At 35.6% G+C, this 24,239-nt stretch overlaps 2 protein-coding genes across 3 annotated transcripts in view; both read left to right on the top strand.

Moving 5' to 3' along the window:
- Positions 1 to 24,239, top strand: part of LOC123308917 (connectin) — a 373,496-nt gene that overhangs the window by 42,600 nt on the left and 306,657 nt on the right. The window lies entirely within an intron of this gene.
- On the top strand, positions 11,615 to 12,183 carry LOC123309503. Its single transcript, XM_044892659.1, has 2 exons — positions 11,615 to 12,006; positions 12,080 to 12,183. The coding sequence occupies exons 1-2, from the start codon at positions 11,787 to 11,789 to the stop codon at positions 12,181 to 12,183; spliced, it is 324 nt and encodes a 107-aa protein (XP_044748594.1). The 5' UTR covers positions 11,615 to 11,786.

Raw genomic sequence — 24,239 nt, 5'->3', positions numbered from 1 at the left:
CTGTACGCAAGTACATGTGGAATGCAGAGGAACACCGTCTGCTCCCACAGGAAGTGCGGATGGGTCAGGAGTCCAATCGACAGCAGAGAGCCGAGGAGCGGCCCGAACCCGACCACCACCACGAGCCCGAAAACCTGGAAAGGGCTCCAACAGAGCTCAATCCTTTTGATATCTGAGATATTTGGGATAAATGAATTTTCCTCTGGAGAGGAGTGTGAAAGCCGCAGACTAAAGTCACAAACACTGCTTCCACGACCTTGGGGGTAGAGTAATTGTGGATTTGTCGAACCTGTGATTCAGATAGTTCTACTCCGTTGAAGCTGCAGCAGGACCACTTGGAAACCGAAGAACACTCTGCAGAAAGTAAAATGCAGAAACTGATTGGCAATCATTTGCATGGAAGGTACCAGAACGAGGGCAACCATGATAACGTCGTCATATCTGCGTCGAACTACTGGTTGACTTTCATAAGGTTGTTTCCCGAGACAGAGGGCTTCATCATTGCCATACAAGATTAAGTGATTCTAAGAATTAGATATATGGAATATAATTCAAAAACATATCTTCTGTTGTTTTTTCCAATGGAACACCTTCTATTTTACTACAGATTCAGAAAGAATAGGGAAAATACGACTGAGTTTATTTGACATCCGATATGCTTAAAAATTGCTGTTTCGGAGATATTTAGCTTTTTCCTGGATTTGAAGGCTTCGGAAAAATTTCTGTAACTTCGAATGCAATGAATTTGGTTAAATGAGATTTTGGTTGTGCATACAAGAATAATAGAAATATACACTGCATTATTCAAAGCTCTACTGGGTGTTCGAAATCTGAAACTCTGTGACTAGAGTCCCGACTCGGGACTCGTGTCCAGTCCCGAGTGACGTCATTAAATTCGGGACTGATATTCGCTCCCGAATTCAACGATGCGCTGCGCTGGTGCTTTGAAATTATTAAGCTGTGAAAGAAGTAGCGAAAATCATGAGCCTATGCCCAGTCAATTAGAAACAATGATTTATATTTCAATCGGGCATGTAGATATGAGTTGCTATAAAGGTAAATATGTTGTTAAAGTATATTTTATTTTCAAACCATCACATTTATAACGAGAAAAAAGGGTAATCTTGAAATGAAACATCTAAGGTAAACATTTTAAACAGAACCACTACTTTACATTTTTGGCTAAATTTTCATACACTTCAAATAAAAATACATCTCATTGAGGTGCCGCAACATTATATCGTTATTTCGTATAGAATATCATACATTACACAAATATATTTTTCAGCTTCCTTTCTCGATCACATTTTTTTAGTCAAGAATGTTCGTAAGGAAGAGGTTCACTTATGAATCAAAAATTGTCTGGCAATTCCACTGGATCAATTCACACTAAGTTAGAATTGCATACTTCGATGCTCCTTCCATTCTCATATTCCAAGAAAGTATTTCTCCTGTCTTTGCAATCTTGATTTTGAAAAAGCCCACACTATTTTTTGATAAGCAATCACTACTTGAATTTTATCACAACTATTCATAACTAATATTATACGATTCGCTTACATAACCTCAAAACTCTTTTACAATGTCGGGACTGGACAAGGATCCCGAGTAAGGACAAGAGACTTGTTTGGTAATTGAGTCATTTGATTTCGTCCGTCTGGACTGGACACGGATCCCGAGTCGGGACTCTAGTCACAGCCAATCAGAAAACGCATTGACGACATATTATTTAATCATAATTTCGGGCTTACTTCTTATGGCTCACCCTGTATTTTATTTTTGCATTCGAAAGCAAAAAATTTTCAAAAATCTATTATAATTCCATCAAATTTATTCCATTCGAAGTTATCGAATTTTCTTAGAACCCCTCAAATTGACGAAAATATATATATAAAAATATCTCAGAAACGGCAATTTTTAAGCACATGAGATGTCGAATAAACTTATTTTCACCATGCTTTCTAAATCTGCAGTGAAATGAGAAAAACCATAAATTTGTCTCTCAATAGTTTGATGAGACACCCTGGATATTCAAAAACAATTTCAAAATACAACTCCAGTAGACCTTAATGATTCCGAGTCGAAAAAATATTCGAAAATTTCACTGCTCAAGCGGTATCGAGATCCGCGTCACAGGTGAAACATCCTGTTTATCACCTGATCGGACATTCACGTGATACATCTATGGATAAAAAATTGTCGTTTCTGTCCGACCCAAGCCATATTAGGAAGTTTGTTCATTTTATTGTCTTCCCTTTTGGACCAATTTGTGTTGGACAAAATGAATAGGGACTGTGCAGTAGATTTTTCTGGATTCGAAGTTTTTCCTGTCTGTTGCATGCTTCTCGGAATTGAATAACGGTCCCAGTTTGACAGCGGTGTGCATGTCGAGAAAGAAAAGTTCCCATATGCAACGAAGAGCGCTCAGAACTCCTTGTCGATCCTTTGTACTATATTGACATCAAACAACGTTTGAAAAATAGTTTTTTGTCAGGAACGAACGATTGAGTTACAGGTTACAGATAGGAATTTGACATTGTTTCCGTCTTCCTCGAAGCATACATTCAAATATCAAAGTATGCAGGTCGAAAACTTGGGTCTCATTCTTCTTTGTAATTTCTAGTGGATATACTTTTCGCGCTTGATGAACACAGCAGAATCTTTTACTATTTTGTATTGTTGAGTTATAAAAAATTCTTTATGTCATCTCCATTTCTAACTTCAATCTTATATGTATTCCTCAATTACCATTGTCATTATTCAGGATAGCCTTTGATCAGAAGCTTAATATTTCATGGTCTTTGAGCATGTATTAGAATGAACTAATTTTTATATCTATTTAACAGTTCTATCATCGAGATGATAACAAGTTATGAACATAACAAAAGTTTTTTGATTTCAAACGATATGAAATTATCAATCAGGTATACTCCATTCACATTTATTTTAGCAGTCGCTTAGCCATGAAATAATTTTTTCAAGTTTTACTAACTAGAACGGAGTAAGGTTGGCACTCATGAAATGTCGTTAATGTCATAACGCCGTTGCCACAACGATCAATTTTTATTAAGAAAATTTTTTATTACGAAAATGCCGAAAGTGATTGAAAAAAGAGACAAGGTTTCAGGAAGTGGTATTTAGAATTTAGGTCCACTCATTCAAATAGTTATACCCTGATATTCTAAAATCCACAACACGTCAGACGGTTGCGAACATATTCAATGTAGTAAGAGAATGTTTCATCTGAATCTAAACGACTTATATTGCAGCTGAATATTTCCACAATCAGAAAGATTGTGAATAAAGAGGATGACAAAGAATTTCCTTTTATTCGGAGACCCAAAAAAGTGGTGGCATTTGAGAATTTTATGTTCGAGTGAATTCATGCTTAAAGTTTACTACAGGATTTTCGATGAATGTCATCGTAGAATAAGTTCCCGAAAATTGATTTTTCTATTTTTCATTTGACTTGTCCTATACATTGTAAACGTCTCAAGGTTCCAATAAATACCTAATTATTATTTTTATATCAGTGTATTAAGATGAACAGCCACACTTTGAAAATTTTGGAAAGTGTGAAGTTGGCACCCTCAAATGAAAATTTTTGAACCAAAATTTCAGGATCGTTTGTCCATCGTAGGTACATGTTTGTCCACCTTTTATTTTCATTTGTCCAGACACCGTTTGAGAGATATGGAAAAATAAGCATTTTCTGAGCAGCTCAGTCAAATTGCGAAAAATATGGTAAATATCGTTTGTCCAACGTTAGTCCACTTTTGTCCACCCAATTACATACAATTTGTCCACCCACAGAACCGTGCAATTCTTCTTGTAATAAATCTGAGAGTTTCATCGATCTAGGTGCAACCGTTCGGTCTTGATGAATTCTTAACTGAACCCAGCTTTTTCAGGATTTTTCGAAGGTCAGCTTTCGAGTCGTTTATCTCTCATTAAAAGTAAACGTAGATGGTAATTTGATACATATTCTGAAAGAGCAACTCTTCTAGTGATAAATCTGGAAATTTCATTCATCTCGCTGCAACCGTTCGGTCTTGACGAATTGTTAACTGAACCCAGCTTTTTCAGGATTTTTCGAAGGTCAGCTTTCGAGTCGTTTATCTCTCATTAAAAGTAAACGTAGATGGTAATTTGATACATATTCTGAAAGAGCAACTCTTTTAGTAATAAATCTGGAAATTTCATTCATCTCGGTGCAACCGTTCGGTCTTGACGAATTGTTAACTGAACCCAGCTTTTTCAGGATTTTTCGAAGGTTAGCTTTCGAGTCGTTTATCTCTCAATGAAAGTATCCGTAGATGGAAATGTGATACAAATTCTGAAAGAGCAGCTCTTTAAGTAAAAAATCTGAGAATTTCATTTACGTGCAACTGTTCGGTCTTGACGAATTTCTGCTCAGAAACTGCACCGAAAAAACTTATTTTTCCATATCTCTCAAACAGTGTCTGGACGAATGAAAAAAAAAAAGTGGACGAACATCGACCTACGATGGACAAACGATCCTGAAATTTTGTTTTGAAAATTTTCATTTTTTCATTTTTTTCAACTTCACACTTTCCAAAATATGCATATAGATGGATTTCTATGGTTCTGTGGATGGACAAATGAAAAAATTGGGTGTACAAAAGTGTACTTAGGTTGGACAAACTATCAATACCATTAAAAATACGTTTCTGCAATTTGGGGGTGCTACTCAGAAAATGCACCGAAACAACTTCTTTCTTCATATCTCTCAAACGGTGCCCGGACAGAAGAAAATAAAAGGTGGACAAACATGGACCCTCGATGGACAAACGAATCTGAAATTTTGGTTTAAAAATTTCCATTCGGGGGTGCCAACTTCACATTTTCAAAAATTTTCAAAGATTGATTTCTATGGTTCTGTTGGTGGACAAATGAAAAAATTTGGTGGACAAAAGTGGACTTACGTTGGACAAACGATCTCTACCATCCAAAATAAGTTTTTGCGATTTGTGGGTTCTGCTCAGAAAATGAACCAAAAAAAGTTTTTTTCTGATGTATCTCAAACGGTACCTGGACAAATGAAAAAACAGGAGGACAAACATGGACCTACGATGGACAAACCCCTGAAAATCCTGAAAAATTCGTATTTGTAGGTGCCAGCTTCACATAGCTACAGGGGCATCCTGAGAAATAAAACTGAAGGCTTACAGTCCTCGTTTACTGGTCCAGATCCGTTAGTTTGGCATAATCAAATTCAAGACCAGTATAGTAGTCAATACTTGATGAAAATCCATTTTGTAACTAAAAACAGATTACCATGAATTTTACTAATATGACTCATTATTATTTAACCAAGATAAATGTTTCGCTATCACAGTAGCATCTTCAGGTGAGTTAAGATCAAGAGTTATTACAGAACGAAAAGATTTTCCGTCTCTTCAAATTTTTATAATATAATCAAGAAATATTTATACTCTTCCTCTGAATATTTAGAAGGGATAATGATAGTTTCCAGGACATTCAAGACAGATTATACAGCAATCACAAATCGGATGGGTTGTCGGCAAATGAAGAAAAGAAGACTATTTATGGATTGTTCGGTTTTCAATAGTAAAGTGTGAGGTTTTGGGAGGATTCATTTCCATTATCAAATCCCTTCTTAAGTCTCACACTGGGTTCGGCGAAAGTCACGCTGGCAATTCGCGGTTTTCCGTAACATTCGATGAAGTCGAAATAGCATTTTCCCATAAAAACTTCCATTAGTGTTTAATGGCCGTATGCACCGTTTGATTGAACGAAGTTTAAGCTCTAAAACGACGTTAAAGCAAAGAATCTCTATAGAAAAAACGATTTTTAAGGAATTAATCTCTTTTAATAAAACGGTGCATATGGCCATAAGTTCGTTAATAGCTGAGTGAAACAGGATAAATTTTTAATAGCAACGAGGTCCATGTCTCCAGCCCCTCCAAATTTGAATTTTCACCTTTTTTCGATTCTGAAGTTTTGTACTAGTTTTGTACCGTTGGAAAAAAGTTTTGTAACCATAATTAAAATGATGAAAATACGGTTTTCAGTTTGGGGGGTCGTAGACATGCTCACCCCCCACTTTCGAAATTGCAAATTTTTTATATCTCAAAGTTTTGTACTAGTTTTGTACCGAAATGTACCGAGGAGAAAGTTTTGAACCCTAAGTTTAAGGGGTCTTAGGAGGGTTTCAAATTGGGGGGGCTTGAGACATGTTTTTGAAATAATGAGATTTCGGTTTCCGAAACAGGCTGAAACATGTGTACTAGTTTTGTACCAAAATGTGCCGTTGAAAAAAAGTTTTGTACCCTAATTAAAATGAAGAAAATACGGAGTTCTGTTCGGTATAACAATAGACATGCTCACCCCCCACTTTTGAAATTGCAAATTCCTTATACATATCTAAAAATTTTGTACTATTTTTGTACCGAAATGTACCCTCAAGAAAAATTTTTGTACCCTAAGATTAAGGGGTCTTAGGAGGGATTCAAATTGGGGGGGCAGGAGACATGATTTCGAAATAATGAGATTTCGGTTTCCGAAACATGCTGAAACATGTGCATTAGTTTTGTACCGAAATGTACCGTTGAAAATATTTCTGTACCCTTCTTAAAATGAAGAAAATACGAAATTCAGTTCGGGGAAACTGTAGACATGCTTATCGCCAATTTTTTTTATTTCAAAGTTTTGTACCGAAATGTACCGTCAAGAAAAATTTGTGTAATCTAAGATTGACAGATCATAGGCCATTTTACGTGAAAAATGAACATCTTCAATTTTCTGATAACAGTTTAATCTATACTAATAATATGGAAACACATTGACGTCTTTTTTTTCAAAATCGTGTAGCATATTCTTACACGGACTCCAACCAGTAGAGATAAAACACGAACAATCAACCTACTATCAACATTGTTGCTACTATGGTATGCTCTTCTTTGGTAAACTCACATCCTCTTTGTCTTTCAAGACTTTCTAATTCACAGAAAACGCTAACACATGGCGAAACAGTAAATAGGTTCTTTCGAAAGATTGATAATCTTCAGCCATATTGGGATACTCAATTTATCAACAGAATGTTTCAGATTCAGATTTCCCTTCTGTCATTTGACCATTTCTGGAGTATGATTCAATTATAAAAGCTTTTTCTTGTGTACATTTCGGTACAAAACTTCAGAAGAGAAAAATTTTTAATATTCAATAGTGGGGGGTGAGTATGTGAACATCCCCTCCGAACTGAAGTACGTATTTTCGTCATTTCAATTAGGGGTACAAAACTTTTTTCAACGGTACAACGGACTTTTTTCAACATCGCGTCGACATGTATTTCTTTCTGATCTTAGGTTAATTAATTAATGGACATTTACATGTTTTGATTTTTGACAATGAACCTTCTCCCTAGAATATGCTCAGACCTCTCCAATCGATTATTATTTATTTATTTCAAATGCACTCTGACTATTTATTTGCATCGTTAGCTGATTTTTTGCCAACTTCAACATTTCGCAATACCCTGGGTGTACTCGAGGTTTTATGAGTTATTGCAATTCAACAAAATGGTAGGTATATATATATATATATATATATTTTTTAATAGAGTGTTACAAAATTTCACAATCCGAAAACAATGAAGCGGGTGTAAAGAAATGTCAACAAGAGACAGATCCTAAAACCTGTTCCTCGTTCCAGATCTAAGCAGAGGAAAAATGTCAACGGGGTACCATACATATCTTTGTATGATACATGAAAACAGAGGTAAAAACCTTAGAAAAAACTCTCTGTTTGTCCGTATAAGTGTAATGATAATGAATTTGTGTGAAGAATAAGCTGAAATTATTTTATTGTTCATAGGACAAAATCCAAAAACTTCTTCCCCCTTCTTTCTGCCATGATGGTTGATGGAGTGAGAATAATCTGAAAACAAAAAAGAAAGAAAAAACGGGAGGGGTATTGAATTTTATATTTTTCATTGAATAATTTTGAAATTTGTAACCCATCTCAAAAAAGAATCGGTCACTGAATGAATGCCTTCGAAACCACCCTGAAATTTATATATTCTGCATCTTTTTACCAAGTGGTCTATAGTTTCTTCTTCTGCGCCACACTTACATTTTGGACTATCAACAGCATTCCACCTGAAGAGCATGCTATTACACCTACCATGGCCAGTCCTAAGTCGATTTAGGGTACACCAAATTTTTCTAGGAAGATCAAAGTCAGGGACTTTTTTGAAGGATCAATAATCAAACTTTTATTAAAGAGATTACACGAATTCCATTCTGATTGCCAAAATTCTATATGGCTCTTAGTTAAATAAAGATAATCATTAGTCCATAAAGGCTTACGAGATTCCAATCTGGCACTCCTAGAATCTGGTAAATATGATAAAATTGGAAATAAATTTGGGAAGGAATTTATTTTATTTATTTAATGAGAAATGGAATACTAAGAGGTATTTTAACCCAAAACAGTACTGACAAAATTACATAAAACATATCCTATAATGTAGGTAAATTTAAATCTAGCCTAAAGCAAATGATAAAAACAAGCAACCGATACTTATACTTATAACCAAAGAAACAATTAAGAGAACAAATAACAGAATATTATTTTTACCATACCATAGTGAAGGAGCTCGTGTTGAATGTGGTCTTCAGCATTCAACAAATTGGTGAGTTCTGAGAAACGAAAAGGTATATCAAAAATTTCTCTAGATCTCAGTCTCCTTACAGCAGCTTTTAGAAACACAAGGTGAAGAATTGACGGAACCAAAAGGGCATTGTTCAGAACCTTATACAGGCTGTCCCGAATAAGATGGGAAACATTTTCATGTGAGACAGAGAACACCTAGAGGATCACGATGAACCCCCATATTATATAGTATCTAGGAGTTCTAGATTCTGACATGGAAGGTGTTTTTCAAATTTCAATGGAAATTAGAACCACCAGTTTGCCAAATAATATATTGCATCGCACTATCCAGGTAGCCGAGGACTGATGAGATGAATAGGATGTAAGATACCGACACCAAAGAAACAATTCTTTTCACTACCAAGAAAAAAACAATCATTCCTTGGCAACCTGAATGGTGCCATGCAATATTATTTGGCGAGTTAAGTGAATGAATCTTACAGTTCAAATTAATGTGATACGGCCCAGCAAATCGAATGATTTTTCATTGTAGTTTTCTGGAACCTCATGAAAGCTATCTTCATTCCAAATTTCGTAGCAATCGGTGATTCCGGTGCTTCATCAATTAGGGTGCATGTCTTTAAAACTGGACTGTCGTGAATAATACTCCTTCGATCAAGAATGATGAAAGGGTTAAAAAAAGATTACTTCAAGTAGTCGAGGGTGTGAAATGTTGGATATACCAATCCTGGCAAATGAAGTACGCTGGCTATTGGCTCTAAAGTCGATGTGGTGAAAACGTTGTGTGAAAACATTTTCATCGCCATCCCTTATTACAACGTTGTTGTACTTTTTTTCACACTCAATGGTTTCCGGCAATAACGGAATGGAGCAAGTATTATCTGCAATAGTTTTACGGTTAGGAGATAAAAGATCGAAGTAAGATTCAAATGAAGTTGATTATTTATATATCTTTTCTTTCGGTACCAGTTTAACTTCATCCACCTGATGAAACCTACTTGTCGTGTTTAAATATTAGTGAGAATTATGTAACTCCGTTTTTAGTCCAAATCATTATTCGAATCAAACTTCAGGCTGGAGACACAATGAAGAGGTGCTGAGAAATAATAAAGACATTTTAGTTGAGAACCTTCTGACGCTTATCAGACAGCTCAGGTCTGATAACTGGTCACTGGAATCTTGAATACATGCAAATACACATAAACTTAATCTATCTGATGGAATTCCCCACGTAACAGATAAGAGGAAAAATATAATCGTCATTCAGGCTACGGTGTTTGCGAGTTTCCCTTTGGTTCAGACAATCAACAATTTGGGGCTTTAATTGATCAGTCCGAGCGCTTTTTCATGAACGTCCATTCAATTTTTAATCACTTTTTTTCGTTCTTTTATGAATGCATCGCTGCAGTACGTTAATTAATTTTTAACATATTTTTCTATTTGGAGCATTACTCGGTGGTATATTCCCAACTGATATCTCACAATTAGTTTCTAGTTTTTGCTCCCAGTACATGAATTTCAATTGAGTGTGACTCGAAAACCGTTTTGGCTGCTATAAATCGAGAAGGCACAGGGGATAGCGAACGCATGTTAAAATGGCGTGGAATATCATTGAGCTCTGACCTCCCGCATCATCCATTATGTCATAAAATATGTTATGAATCCAAACCCACAATATCACGTTCCTGAATATCTACATATTTTTCAAATTACGGCACTATTCGTGCCTCGAGCTACGTACGTTTTTCTATGCTTTTCGTAACAAAAATACATCGCATACAGGGAGGAAATCACGGAATTCGCGATACGTGCGAGGGCAACAAAAGTTTCCTTTTATGTTTGAAACTGCAATGAATAACTTTCAGTTCGCGGAAAGTATGAACAATATTTATGTTACAACCGCATTTTCTTTCCGTTTATAATTTTTGAAATTATTCATTTTGTTAGCGCGTCCAACAGAGCCATTAGCGAAAAAGTTGACGAAATAAATGAACGAATCATGTTAAAATGTTCTATATTAAAGTATCCTTATGAACCGTAAAGTGAACTACAATGAAACCATACCGCATCGATCGGTTTAATGAATATGTTACCGTCAATGTTTAGAATTCAGTTGATATTTACAATACCTTAGCAATGTATTAGAATGCCTGGCAGTTGAAAAGAATCCAAGGCTATAGGTATTGATACTTAATTCTGCCGCCAACATCTTGCCTTCCTATATCGTTGTTAGTTTCATACTGAACCACGGTAGGTACCGGTTATAGTCCAAGAGCCAGAGCCAAAAAAATTCTCTGAATTTCTTAAGCCTGGTTTTTTCTCAGGTGATTACAATCAACAACAAACACATAGACAATTTAGTCGGGAAACTGAGACGTCTTCTCTTCAAGTTTAGGCATCTCAGAAATTACCTCGATGAAAGAAAGTTGATGATAATATATAATGCACTTTGTCAATCGCATATCAAATATGGAATAATGGCCTGGGGAGGGGCGTATCAGTGTAACATGAGAAGAGTGGAAGTAGTGCAAAAATGGTTATTGCGAGTAATTCACAGAAAACCGCAGTTGTTTCCATCGAATGACCTATATGCAATATCTGAAGCGATGAATCCCCATCAACTGTTTGTCTTTCAGATGTTGACTGCAATATCCTCCAATAAGATCAAAATCCAACTGAATACCAACAGTTATGAAACCAGAAGGGGGACCACGAACTACTGGGTGCCGAAAGCAAGGAAGAGAATTGGCCAGAGATGTTACACTTACCTCGCCCCGCGCATTTACAACGAGACTCCAAGAGAAATAAGAGAGATCCGGAGTGCAAAGAAAAGAAAATATAAAATCAAAGCGTGAATTTATGAAATGAAGAGACAATATTTCAATTTGTTAATCAATCCTGAGTAACGAGAGATAGGGATATGCAAGTGTTGCTGACCTTGAACTTGTAGATGCAAGCAACTAAAATAACATGTTCAATAAGGTTCAAGAATTTGCCATTTATACGGCTTGAAAAAAATTAAATCAATTGACGAGGCAAGATTCGTTTTATTTTCACAGACGTATAAATGTTTAAGCACCACAAATCATCCTTTTAAAATTAAAATAAAGAATGTAGATGGGTCGAGTATGCCACCATGCCAATCGGAATTGATGCAGCAGTTCTTAAGAGTGAGCTTCATTTCAAATATTTGGCGTAATGCTCACCGTCAAATTCCAACGGAGCTATCTCCTACAGACTACGGGTGGAAATTGGTGGATGAGAAATATGACTTTGATTCGTTCAAAGGCGACCAATTACCAGAACTTGTACAAGATGTCATTATTCCACCTCTACAAGAAAATACAGGTATAGAAATATCTTCATCTGGATTAAACAATCACAAAAATACTTTTTTTACTGAATTTTATTTATTTTTCAGATTCTGCAACACCCGAGCTCGACTTGTCAGATCACGATAGTGAAAATGATGATATGGATTCAGATGAAGCTTCAGATTATGAATCATGTGATGATTCTTTATAGCTTGTTATCGTTAATGAATTAAATAAATATTAGAAATGTTCGAAAATCAATGAGTTCTTACTTGTGCGTATACCCATGTTCGTTAAGTATCTTGTTAATTTTGAACGAATTTTTTTTCTGAGATTTTAAAGAACAGTTGCTCATTAAAATAAATGTGTTAAACTTTGAATGATTATGATGTAATTTCTATAGGGAGCGAAAACATTTAATTTCTTATCCACTGACTGACGGGCGTTGGTCTACGGAATGGCTGACTGACAATTTTATTTATCAATAATATAGTCAGTAGTAGTTACAAAAAAATTTCACGCTTAATAAACGAATTGCATCCTTATAAACGACACTACGCACATTGAAGCTGACTGACCAGCTGTGTCCCGATCGGACGTTGACTGACTATCATAATTTTGATTTACATACCAAAATACAAAAGTATATAAAGTTTCAGCCTTAAGAAATTGATTTTGTTATGTCGGTAATCACGACATGTTTGACCGCGCACCAGAGGCACATGTTCTAACATCCACTTGACTGACCGCAGCATTTTATTGTATATTATGATTGTAATCACCTGAGAAAAAAACAAGCTTAAGAAATTCAGAGACTTTTTTTGGCTCTGGCTCTCCGTCTAATAGCTCAGCCTTTTCGAACTGCGACTACTTGGATTTTTCTTTAATCACTTTGCTTATTCGATTTTAATGAGACCGTCAATGGAATTGACGAATCCGACAAGGTCCTCAGGAGCCTTGGTTGTTACCTTGTGATATTCCAGGATACAAAACCATACTTTTGTTTTGTCACTCGGGATATTTGTTTTCTGTTCTGAACAGAGTCGATATTGAAATTTAATATAAGTAATAGAACTCGAATTTCGCGCCCCTGAATTATATACAGGGTGTTTCCAAGTTAGACCTTGGAGTAGGTGTTACTATCACTTATTTGCTGTCGTTTGAGCCATATTTATTGATAACCAAAAATCACACGAGGTATTTGAGTTCTTGTGTTTTTCAAAAAATTTCTCACCTTACTTCATTTTTTGTCCAGTTCTTCTACGTTGACCAAGTTTGGTTATGAAAAACTATCCTCTATTAGATATTGAAAAATCATTAGTATGATTTAAAATATGGTATATGAAGAAAAGAAAAATCAATTTCTAATATCAATTTGCCGGCAACTTTCGAATTCAACAATTCATTTATGAAAAAATTACTTTAAGGACTTGCAGTCACTAGTTTCGTTTCAGCAGATTTTTTTATAAACCAAATTCTAAATCATACTAATTCATCTTTTTTAACATCTAATGTCGGACAGTTTTGTTTTTTTCATTCCTATCATATCTTTTTCTGATGAAAATAATTCAAAATTATAATCAAACTTGGTCAACGTAGAAAAAATAATCGAAGAATGAAGTAAGGTTTGAAATTATTTGAAAAACACAAGAACTCAAATATCTCGGAAACTGTAAATTTTTGGTTATCAATAAATATGGCTCAAACCAGAGCAAATGAGCGATACTAAGGTTCACCTCTAATTTGGAAACACCCTGTATAACACATAAAACTGTTATTGAAAAGTTTTTCTGTATTGACAGTGCGTTTTTAGCGCCATCTCATTGTCAAGAGTGTTTTCACTGACCAAAATGTAGTAGGTTTTTAGAATTAGATATACATATATAATCTATGTATAAACATCAATCATAGATTAAGGTGGAGTAGATAGGAAACTCTCAAAATATTTTGGAACATTGTTAAGCGCGACCTCTGGTGGACTGGGGTGAAGCTTGAGTATATCTGGTTTCGCAAAAAAGATTTGTGTTATGAAGCAAAAAGAACGAATTTAATTTTTGTGTTTACTGTTTGTTCTCCATAGATTGCAGGAAATTCGAATTGTCTATGTGAACGCAAGAAAACTACTTGACAATTCATTCGATTCATTTCGCCTAGAAGCAATGTCTTTTGTACAGAAGCGATTTACTATCACATTTTCTTTTTTTTTTCCTGTTCGGATATCCGGAAATATGGTTTGATATTTTCCTTTTCAACAGTGTACCTTCTACTATATGATACTATTACATATATACATAAAATTTTTTGATATTTACTTGTTCTAATACCTATTGATCAATAGTTGGAAATAATTAGAATTGAATCATTTCATATGTGAGTACAATTGGTAGTATCGTTCGTTACAACAGAAATGTATCGAATGTGAACAATGATTCAATAGGTAAACATAAAACAGCTAATTAAAACTGTTCTTCATTATCTACCTAAAGGGGGGATGAAAAAAACAAAACTTGCCGAAAATATAGGAAAAATTATTCATAATTAGGATATATGAGATATTTTCAAACATTCAAATACAAAATTTTGAAGATTATCTCCAAAATATCAATTGACAGAACACAAACCTATCCTTGTCCTTTGAACTAAGTTGAAGGAAATTTACTTTCTTCCATCGTCATCTATTGACTATAGACCCATTAATTCACCCCAGGTCAAGAGACGGCGCAGAAAAACGATTTCATCTCGTAGAATGGAAGTTTCCAATCTAAATAACACTAATCTATGTCATCGATTCATTTAATTTTGAAATTACCGGATGTCAGTTCTTTCCCCAGTAAATCAATCCAAATACGATGTACACACTGACAAAAAAGTATTCGAAAATTCTCATTTAAATTGCCCGCGTTGAGTATTTTTAAGTATTTGAAGTTTCTGTTTGTTGGTAGGACTGTCCGTAATTACTATGCCAAACGTGAGCGCGGTCTGTCGACTAGTCTGTTTACGACAGCTGTTAAAACCAATCGACCTCAGTCTACGAATTTTACCAAGGAAAAAATTATTGGTCAAAGAGTTTGTCTCAAATTTTGCGTTTCGAACGAAATTTCGTGTGCTACTCGTTCCGAATGCTAGTAAAGGCTTATGGAGACTCTGTTTTATCGAAAACCCAAGTGTACGAATGGTACAAAGTCTTTAAAAACGGTCGGGAGATCGTCGAAGATTTGCTTCGTTCAGGACGACCGTAGACCTCTTCAACCAACGATAATGTCGACAAAATGAATTAAATTGTGTCAAACGGTCAATAAAAACTTCTATTTAACTGTTTTGAGACATTTAAAAAATTAAAAAAATATTCGCCGTAAACGGCCGGATTTGTGGCAAACAATTCGTGGATTTTGCATGACGATCACGCACCATCTCATCGAGCTACGATTATTAACGATTTTAAGACCAAACACTCGATAAATACCATCGACCAGCCACCTTATTCGCCTGATCTAGCTCCATGTGACTTTTTTCTTTTCTTCAGACTGAAATTACCGCTCCGGGGAACCAGATTTGACTCGATAGACGCCATAAAAAAATTCGCAGGAGGAGCTGAAGGCCAGCCCTGAAAGCGCCTATAAGAAATGTTTCCATGATTAGAAAAAACGTTGGTACATGTGTATCGCTACAAAGGGAGCATATTTTGAAGGAGATTAAATAAATATTTAAGAAGTTTAATTTTTTTACTTTTTATTTCAAATTTCCGGATTCTTTTTTGTCAGAGAAGTATTCCTACAAAAGATGCAGAGTCCTTCTAGATTCAATTTCAATCGATATCTAAAAATATTCATGTTTCCATAATCATTAGTTATATTATCACTTAAAAAATCCTCGTACAATGTATATATTTTTTATTTCTTTCTGTTCACTCACCTGATGAAAGGCGGAAGCTTTCTCATTTTCTATGTAATTATTTTTTTTTCTTAATGATTGATTTCGGTCACATTCCGTATAAATTTGGCGATCAGAGTCACGAGGCAGCTCTAAAATTCAGCATTTTTCCACTTCTCGAATTATGCCCCTTTTTGGCCGTCTATCAAGTTCACCCTGAATTCCAGAACGCCAAGTCATGTTCTTATTACCCCTTTGTCTTTTCCGCCACCACCAGCAAACCGCACAATGAATAACGCCAATCCCGTCCCGTGGAAAACCATAATACGGTGGTGCTTCGGAAAAATTATTATCACAATCTTTCATGTCGATTGTTTTTGGGAGTGCCGCAAGTTTTTTGTCCCGGACCCTCGGGCGTAATGCCCCGTCTCCAATTGGGCTCTCTCTTCCTCTTTCTCGGCAGATCCAGGGGTCTGAATACATCATTGTTATTCGGGAATTCGCGAATTTTATTCCGTTCCGGCAACAAAAGGATGGGGTTCAGGGGTCCGTGAGTTTTGTTTTTTCGCCGTTACGCTGTAGGTAATTTCGTTGTTCCGAAGGTTTTCTTTCCTGATGTGATTTCCGGGAAGAAATCAGTGGTCTGGGAATAACAAACATCGCGAACTGAATTACGAGGGTACCTATACCTATATTGTTCCGCAACAGATCTTATTTCTGAAAATACACTCCTGGACAAAAATTACTGCTCCGGAAATTTTTTCACCAAATTCATTTTAAAATAACTTTTTGGAGTGTTGTAACGATACTTGATTGTTTATAAAAATCAAGCCTCGTTTTAAATGTCCGTTTCCCTGAATTTTATAGTTGAAGCAATGCAACACCGTCTGATGGAGATTTCAGTTTTAATATAGTTATTCCTTCTCATTTTAGAAATATTTTTCAGAATCCTGATTAATGAAATAAATTCAAATTCCGTAAAATTGAAATTTCCATCAGTAATCCGCCGTAATGATCCAAAACAAGGAAAAAGTGTCTTTCTGCATTCGTCGCTGTTTTTCCGTCCACAAAAACACACCGAATTCAGCATAAAAACAACGTGTATTGCAGATAACGACAGTTTCTTTTACCGATAAAGAGATAACCGCCACCGAGAATATTTCTTCTGGAGAAAATATTCGAGAATACCGAATTTTTGGATGCAATTTTGATCACATGACCGTCCACATGTTGGAGAGTTGATAAATAGGGCCGCACCACCAGACGAACGTCATTCTTTCTTTATTCGTGTTTCTTGATTCCTTATTCACTGTTCGACAGTCGTTCTTATTCTTGATTCGGCGATTCCTTATTCTGTATTATTCGACAGTAATTCGAGGATCCTACGATCTGTTTTTTTTTCTTTACTCTAAGTGATGGTGTGACCGTACCGGAACAAACTGTCTTTTCTTGATACCGCATACTCTGTGATTCAAAGTTGCATTCTTTTATTTGTTTAATTGTGTTATGCCCGTTTGCACCGTTTCGCTGGTAACCATGGTTAAACTAATCGATGTTTAATATTTAAACGTTGCTTATGGCCGTTTGCACCGTTTGTCTAAACAACGATTATATTCTTAAACAACGTTTAATTCCTTAACCGGGTTGCACCGTTCCTAAACGTTGATTATAAGGCCCTTAAACGTTGTTTAAACTAATGGCAGAAATTTGCTCGATTAAAACGTTGATTGAAGTAATACTTCGAATTCGATTGACAACTGTGTTTTCTATTTGTGTCGATATAAAATTCGAATTAATAATGGATGATTTGGAAGATGAGATATTACTTGATGATGATCTTGATGCACTTGGCAATATCGAATTTGGATTTCCCAGATATTTTCCCCGTAGAAGAAATTATTTCGAAAGAATGGACCTCACTTTTTTCAGAAGATTTCGTTCAACGACAGAAACCGTGTTATTTTTTTTCCATATATGGAGAATGACTGAATTTAATAATTAGTTATATTATACATATATAGATATTTCAGGAATAATACTGTTGACCCAATAAATCAATTGCTACCTACATTGCGGTTTTATGCTAGTGCTGGTCAGTTGGCTTCTGTTGATAATTTCATAAATGTAGATGTATCGAAAGTATCAAGAATTATTGCTGCAGTTTCATTAGCAATTGGTAAATTATATTCCGAATTCATTACAATGACCAAAGATGAGGATATAGTGCAAATTCAACAGTCCTTTCACAAGAAGGCTCTTTTTCCTCTAGTAATAGGATGTGTTGATGCTATCCATGTTCGCACTTCAAATATTCAAAACATAACACCGAAACTCCAGAAGAAATGTTCAAATTTCCCACCTTGACAACAGAAGTTTAGTCAGAAAACCTTGACTTCTTTTTCTTTTTAAATTATCTTCTATGATGTGCTTGGCTGAAATTTTGAATTTTTTATGGTGTGAGTGGTGTTGCCAAACCTATCGATGATTAAAGTAAACAACGATTATGATTCCACGGTGCAAACCGTCAACCGCTAAGCAACGTTTAAATATTAAACATCGATTAGTTTAACCATGGTTACCAGCGAAACGGTGCAAACGGGCATTAGCGGTTTTCGGTTTGCACTGTGGAATCATAATCGCTGTTTACTTTAATCATCGATAGGTTTGGCAACAACACTTACAGCATAGAATATTCAAAATTTCAGCCAAGCACATCATAGAAGATGAATTAAAAAGAAAAAGAATTCAAGGTTTTGTGACTAAAGTTCTGTTGTCAAGGTGGAAAATTCGAACATTTTTTTTGGAGTTTCGGTGTTGTGTGTCGAATTTGAAGTGCGATCATGAGTACTCTGAGTAGCATCCACACATTCTATTAGTCTAGGAAAAGAAGCCTTCTTGTGAAAGGACTGTTGAATTTGCACTATTTCCTCATCTTTGGCATTTTAATGAATTCGGAATATAATTTACCAATTGCTAATGAAAATTTAGCAATAATTCTCGATTCCGTCGATACATCTACATTTATGAAATTGGGAACAGAAGCCAAGTAACCAGCACTAGCATAAAACCTCAATGTAGCTATCAATTGCTTTATTGTTGCCACACTATCATTCCTGAATTATCTATATTTCTATAATATAATTGATTATTAAATTCCAAATCATTCTCCATATATGGCAACAAAAATAACACGGTTTCTTTCGTTAAAGGAAATCTTCTGAAAATAATGAGGTTGTCCATTACTTCGAAATAATTTTTTCTCCGAGTAAACGTCTGGGAAATCCAAATTCAATATTGCCAAGTGCATCAAGATCATCATCAAGTAATATCTCATCTTCCAAATCATCCATTATTAATTCGAATTTTATATCAACACATAGAAAACACATTTGTCAATCGGATTTGAAGTTTTACTTCAATCAACGTTTTAATCGAGCTTTAAACGGGCAAATTTCTGCGTTTAGTTTAAACAACGTTTAAGGGCCTTATAATCAACGTTCAGGAACGGTGCAACCCGGTTAGGGAATTAAACGTTGTTTAAGAATATAATGGTTGTTCAGAGAATCGGTGCAAACGGCCATTAATCTTTATTGTTAATCCCCCTGTTTAACGCAGACTTCTCTGTTCTCTGGTGAACCAAGACCAATCGACGGAAGTCTCGAAGTCTTTCCGCTGGTAATGCTTGCTGTGTACACCCAAGGTTGCCACGGAAAGACCACAGTAGCCTATCCCGTCCTACCCCTGTCGTGTTCCGTTTTCGATTTCCCCTTTACCGCAGACTTCTGTGGCCGGGCTCTCTGGTGACGGAAACCAATCAGCAGAGGTCTCGAAGTCTTTCTGCTGGTAATGCTTGGCGTGTACACCCAAGGTTGCCACGGAGAGACCACGATAAACTACGCCGTTATCCTGTAAATTGTTGCATTGTGTTTCACCTGCATCAACCCCGTCCCGTTTATTGAATAGTTTCAATTCTGATTGGCCTGTACACTGAAAATCACTGAAAGTGCGCGGCATCAAACACATCGCTAAATTAACCGATTTAGGGGCTGTTTCACCACTTACTGTTAAAGTGTTTGATATGTATTCAGCAGATATGCTAACATCATAATTAATCTGTCAGTTAAATATTTATCAGTTTCACCGCCCAAGTTCCAAGTAATTTATCTGCTAGTGAACTATCTGAAAATTTTACTGAATGACAGTTTGGCAACGCCGTACTCGTGATTGAAATTAGGATAAATGAGCATAGAATGAGGACAGAGTTAGTCAGTTATGAAGTACATTGACAGAAGAAGAAGAATTATGAAGACTTTTCTCATGTATCTATGCTCTGATTTGAAATATCCAAAATTCAAATTTTTCTATCATTTTCAAATTGGTTGGTGAATTTTTAGTGAATGTGAAAGCATGTTAAAAAAAAAAGGAAAGAAATGTGAATTTTTCACGTGAGGAGACCGATGCTCTCGTCTCGATTATAACAGAGCGTAAAAATATAATCGAGAACAAAAAAAGTGATGCTGTGACTTGGCAAGAGAAGGAGAAAGCGTGGAAAGATATAGAAATGACTTTCAATAGTAGAGGATTAGGGCTTTTTCGTGATGCGAAACACCTCAAAATTAAATATGAGGCGATAAAAAAAAATACCAGAAAAAAGCTAGTTGTTGTTCTTATGTCATCCTCTATGAGAGACAGAACGTAATTAACAGATGACTTCGTCAGTCGGAATCGGCACCTGAATTCTTCGTCATCATAGTTTTCAAAATGTTCCATTCTAGTTCTAATTTCACGACGTTTGCGAGGCCTCGATAAGCTCGCAAAATAATAGTCACTCTCATCTTCAAGACACTCAAAAAGATCCATTATCACAAAATCTGGTGTTGCGTCTGCAAACGTTCACGAAATACCTTCGAGATAAACTGATCGAGAGCAAAATTTTCTCGAAGTTTTGACAGTTCGGAGTGACGTTATCTGGTACATGAACTTTTATCAGCCATTCGATCTCTCAGTCAAAATATTCGACAGTTTAACAGTAAGGATAACCTAACAGACAACTGTGAAACACAATTTTCAGATTTATCTGGTGGATTAGTTGTGGATAGCTTATCTGCCACTTTAACAGTAAGTGGTGAAACAGGCCCTTAAGGGACTCGGATTTTTCTGAGAAAACCGGTTACTGTAAATTTTGGGTAAACCCCGTACATCCCTCATTGTCTCAGAAGGAATCAAAATGACCGCTATTGATTTCTTTCTTTCTTTAATACCCGATATTTTGACTGAATATAATTAATTTGAATATTGTTTAATTCATTGATTTCACTCTGTTGAGTTCGAATTTCTGATCACCGTGACAGATTAATTATTGCATTTCTGTTTTCCTCATTTCGAACTTGGTTATCAGCTGTATATATTTCTTGGAAATAATTGTATGGTTCACTGTAATTTAGATTGTTGTAATAAATTCGGTTTTAAAGTACTTGTTATCGCTATCACCTTAGATAACCCCGAACTCTTTCTCCGACTAGGTACCTGGATGGGTTTGCTATTCCTCCCTATTGAAAGAATAGCTGGCGCTCGAGATTAAACCCTTTTGCAAACTAAACCCGTTGTAGTGTGCATCGATTTTGGGCTATTTGTAGCCCATTCGATCTTGTTTACCCTCTGTTGAATCTACAGGAATTTAAATTGAATCCAATGGTCTACAGGGTACAACTGAAAGTTGCAATTTCTTCTGAATTTCTGAACACCCTGTGGAGATAATTAGTAAGATTTTGCGGCCTGATCTTCTCTTTACAATTTTCTGTTTAATTTACGTCAATAGCTTTTCCCTGAAAGGACTATATTTTATGAAACTATGCAATTTATAACCTTAAGAGCAATAACTATTTTTTGATCAAGGAATAATGAAGAGAAAAAAGGATATATTCTTGAGATTTCATCTCGTTCCTTCTTCCTACATAAAAAAGGTGTTGTCATGACGTTTGTCTGACTGTGATTGACAATTCGTTTTGTGAGGGAGCATCCAGAAAGGAAAGTCCTGTAAAGGTTTCGATTTGATCAGACCACCGTGAAGGACATCGGCCTCTTGATCTTTGACCTTCGACGTTCCTTCTATAATAATCAGTCTCTCCATTCCTTCTTCTCCTGGTGGTATGATCAAAGTACATTGCCTTTTAATCTTCGTAACGAGCCTATATTAATTTTTAATTCTTGAATCACAGACTCATTAATGTGTCATGCTGTCCTCGGTATTCATAATATCCTTCTGAAGACCCACATTTCGAATGTGTTAATCCTCTTTGCGTCCGCTTTCCCGATGCTCCATTTTTTACAGGTATACAGGGTGAATCTTTGAATCGTACAAATATTTTAACAGTAGATTCTTGAGGTCAATGGAAACACTTTTTTCCCATACCATTTTTTGCCGATCCGGCCCTGATATAAAGTTAAAGCCATTTGAATCTTTCATAATGAGCTGTGCCACCTCTGGAAAGGGCTGGAAATACACATCTGTGAATATTTCAAACACAGTTATATTCAGCCAAAGTTCCCAATTTTTCAAATTTCCCAGACACGTTTGAATTTTTGAACATTTTTATTTTAAAAAAACTTGCAAATATTCATCAGATATCGTCCAATTTACTTTCAAAGTTGAATTAGTTGAATTTTTGTTATTTTTATGAGACGTAATGGTCATAATGAGAAAACTGGAGAACGTAGGTGATATCTTGTGTTTGAAAAAGATTCATCAAATAAATGGAAAACCATAATCCGAAATTCATTCCATTCGAAAAAACCGTGTGTGATATAGAACTAAAAATACCATTTTTATGGTTTTTCAACAGCCTGTATCTTTCTTACCGAGCTGATTCGGAAAAAAAATGGTAAAAAAAAGTGTCTATTTCGACCTCAAGGATCTACTTTTAAAATATTTGTACGAGTCAAAGACTCACCCTGTATATGGAAAAGATTAATGCACTTACCAGAGGATTTTTCCTGTTGTTCATCATACCGAGTGTCTTTCCAAATTCTTAACAGTTTTACTTTTGCTCTCCTAGCCATTGTTATCAGCCGCTTTATTTCTCTTTCACTCCGCCTTTATTAGATATTATCGATCCTAGGTAGTGGAAGTTATTTACCACCTCGTACCCCGCTATGCTTGTGACTTTCGGTTGATTGTTTTCAGCTCGTTTAAGTTTTTGCATCATCTTCATCAGATGCAGCCGTTATCAGAGTGTCATCTGCGTATCTTAGGTTTTTGATTCTACGTCCTCCACTACAGTTTTCTCAAACAACCATATGCAGCATGCAGCGTGGGTCTTTGAAAACGAAAAGAGGAGATATTTCGAAAAATACTAGGACAAATCGATTTTCAATCCAGGGGACAGCTCAACCACTAGTTGTCATACCTTATTTGAAAGGCCTTTGTACCTTGAGTTCAGTATATTTAATTTTTCGTCATTTAATCCATTCGATTTCGAGACATTTAAATTTTAAACAACGTTGGTTGTCCTATCAAGCATGCTGTGGCAATGAATCGAATTTTCACTCATTTATACTGATTTATTAATTTCGATGAAAAATGTGCTTTACGGTTCCCGCACTGGTTCCTTTTGCAAGATGGGGAAATTATCTTTATTCTTTCTGTCAATGAATGAACATCTAGTGTTGTCGTCTCTGTGTTTTTTCTTTGTTGGAATCGATTGCATTGAGACTCCTCTATTTTGGCTTTGTGTCCATGCAAGTTTTTTCTGAATGTCTTCGAGCTTTTCATTTTCTGCTATTTCTAAAGGCTCCTTGTTTTATGTTCTGTTGAATTTACTTATTTTTTTCAGCTCAAACTGAATTTGTGAGTGAAATTTCAAAATACTGATATTCAGGATGTTTTTTTACTCTTAACCTAATCAACAGACATGAAATTAGACTATTTTCATAATGTAAGATGATATCACTCCATACGAACCAAATATTACAAAAATGTATTGGCTACCTACGGTTTATAGGTTATGATTAATTCAAGTGAATCATCCTGTATCTTGATTATAAAAAACGGTAGATTAATAAAATATAGGTTATTCAGGAAAACCTATCTTTTAGCTCGTTTTCGTGAAGTAGGTACAGGACTATATGGATGGCGATCCTTGGTCCTCTACTTTTCATTATGTTTGTTTATTATCGGAATACATAAGGTCTTATGTTCTTTTGTTAAATATCTTGATCGTCCTCTTCGCGGACGATGCATCACTTTTTGTGTTAGCTCAGAATGTTTCAGATCTGAAGGAAATATGTGGGATTCTTGTGTTCTGCATCATGTGGTGTCACATTACTACAATTATATTGAATGTAAAAAAGACCGACCTGATGTACTTTCAAACAAGAAGCTCCGTGGACGAGTTCGTA

Source organism: Coccinella septempunctata, chromosome 3 (genome assembly GCF_907165205.1).
Source record: "Coccinella septempunctata chromosome 3, icCocSept1.1, whole genome shotgun sequence".
In the NCBI taxonomy this organism is placed as follows: domain Eukaryota; kingdom Metazoa; phylum Arthropoda; class Insecta; order Coleoptera; family Coccinellidae; genus Coccinella; species Coccinella septempunctata.
This window is presented reverse-complemented; position numbering and strand designations above follow the sequence as displayed.

What these genes read in the sequence shown, in the direction of transcription:
- LOC123309503 (XM_044892659.1), top strand. Translation starts at nt 11,787, where the DNA reads ATGCCACCATGCCAATCGGAATTGATGCAGCAGTTCTTAAGAGTGAGC. An exon ending in ACCTCTACAAGAAAATACAG is followed by an intron (nt 12,007 to 12,079) that starts GTATAGAAATAT and finishes TTTATTTTTCAG; the next exon opens with ATTCTGCAACACCCGAGCTC.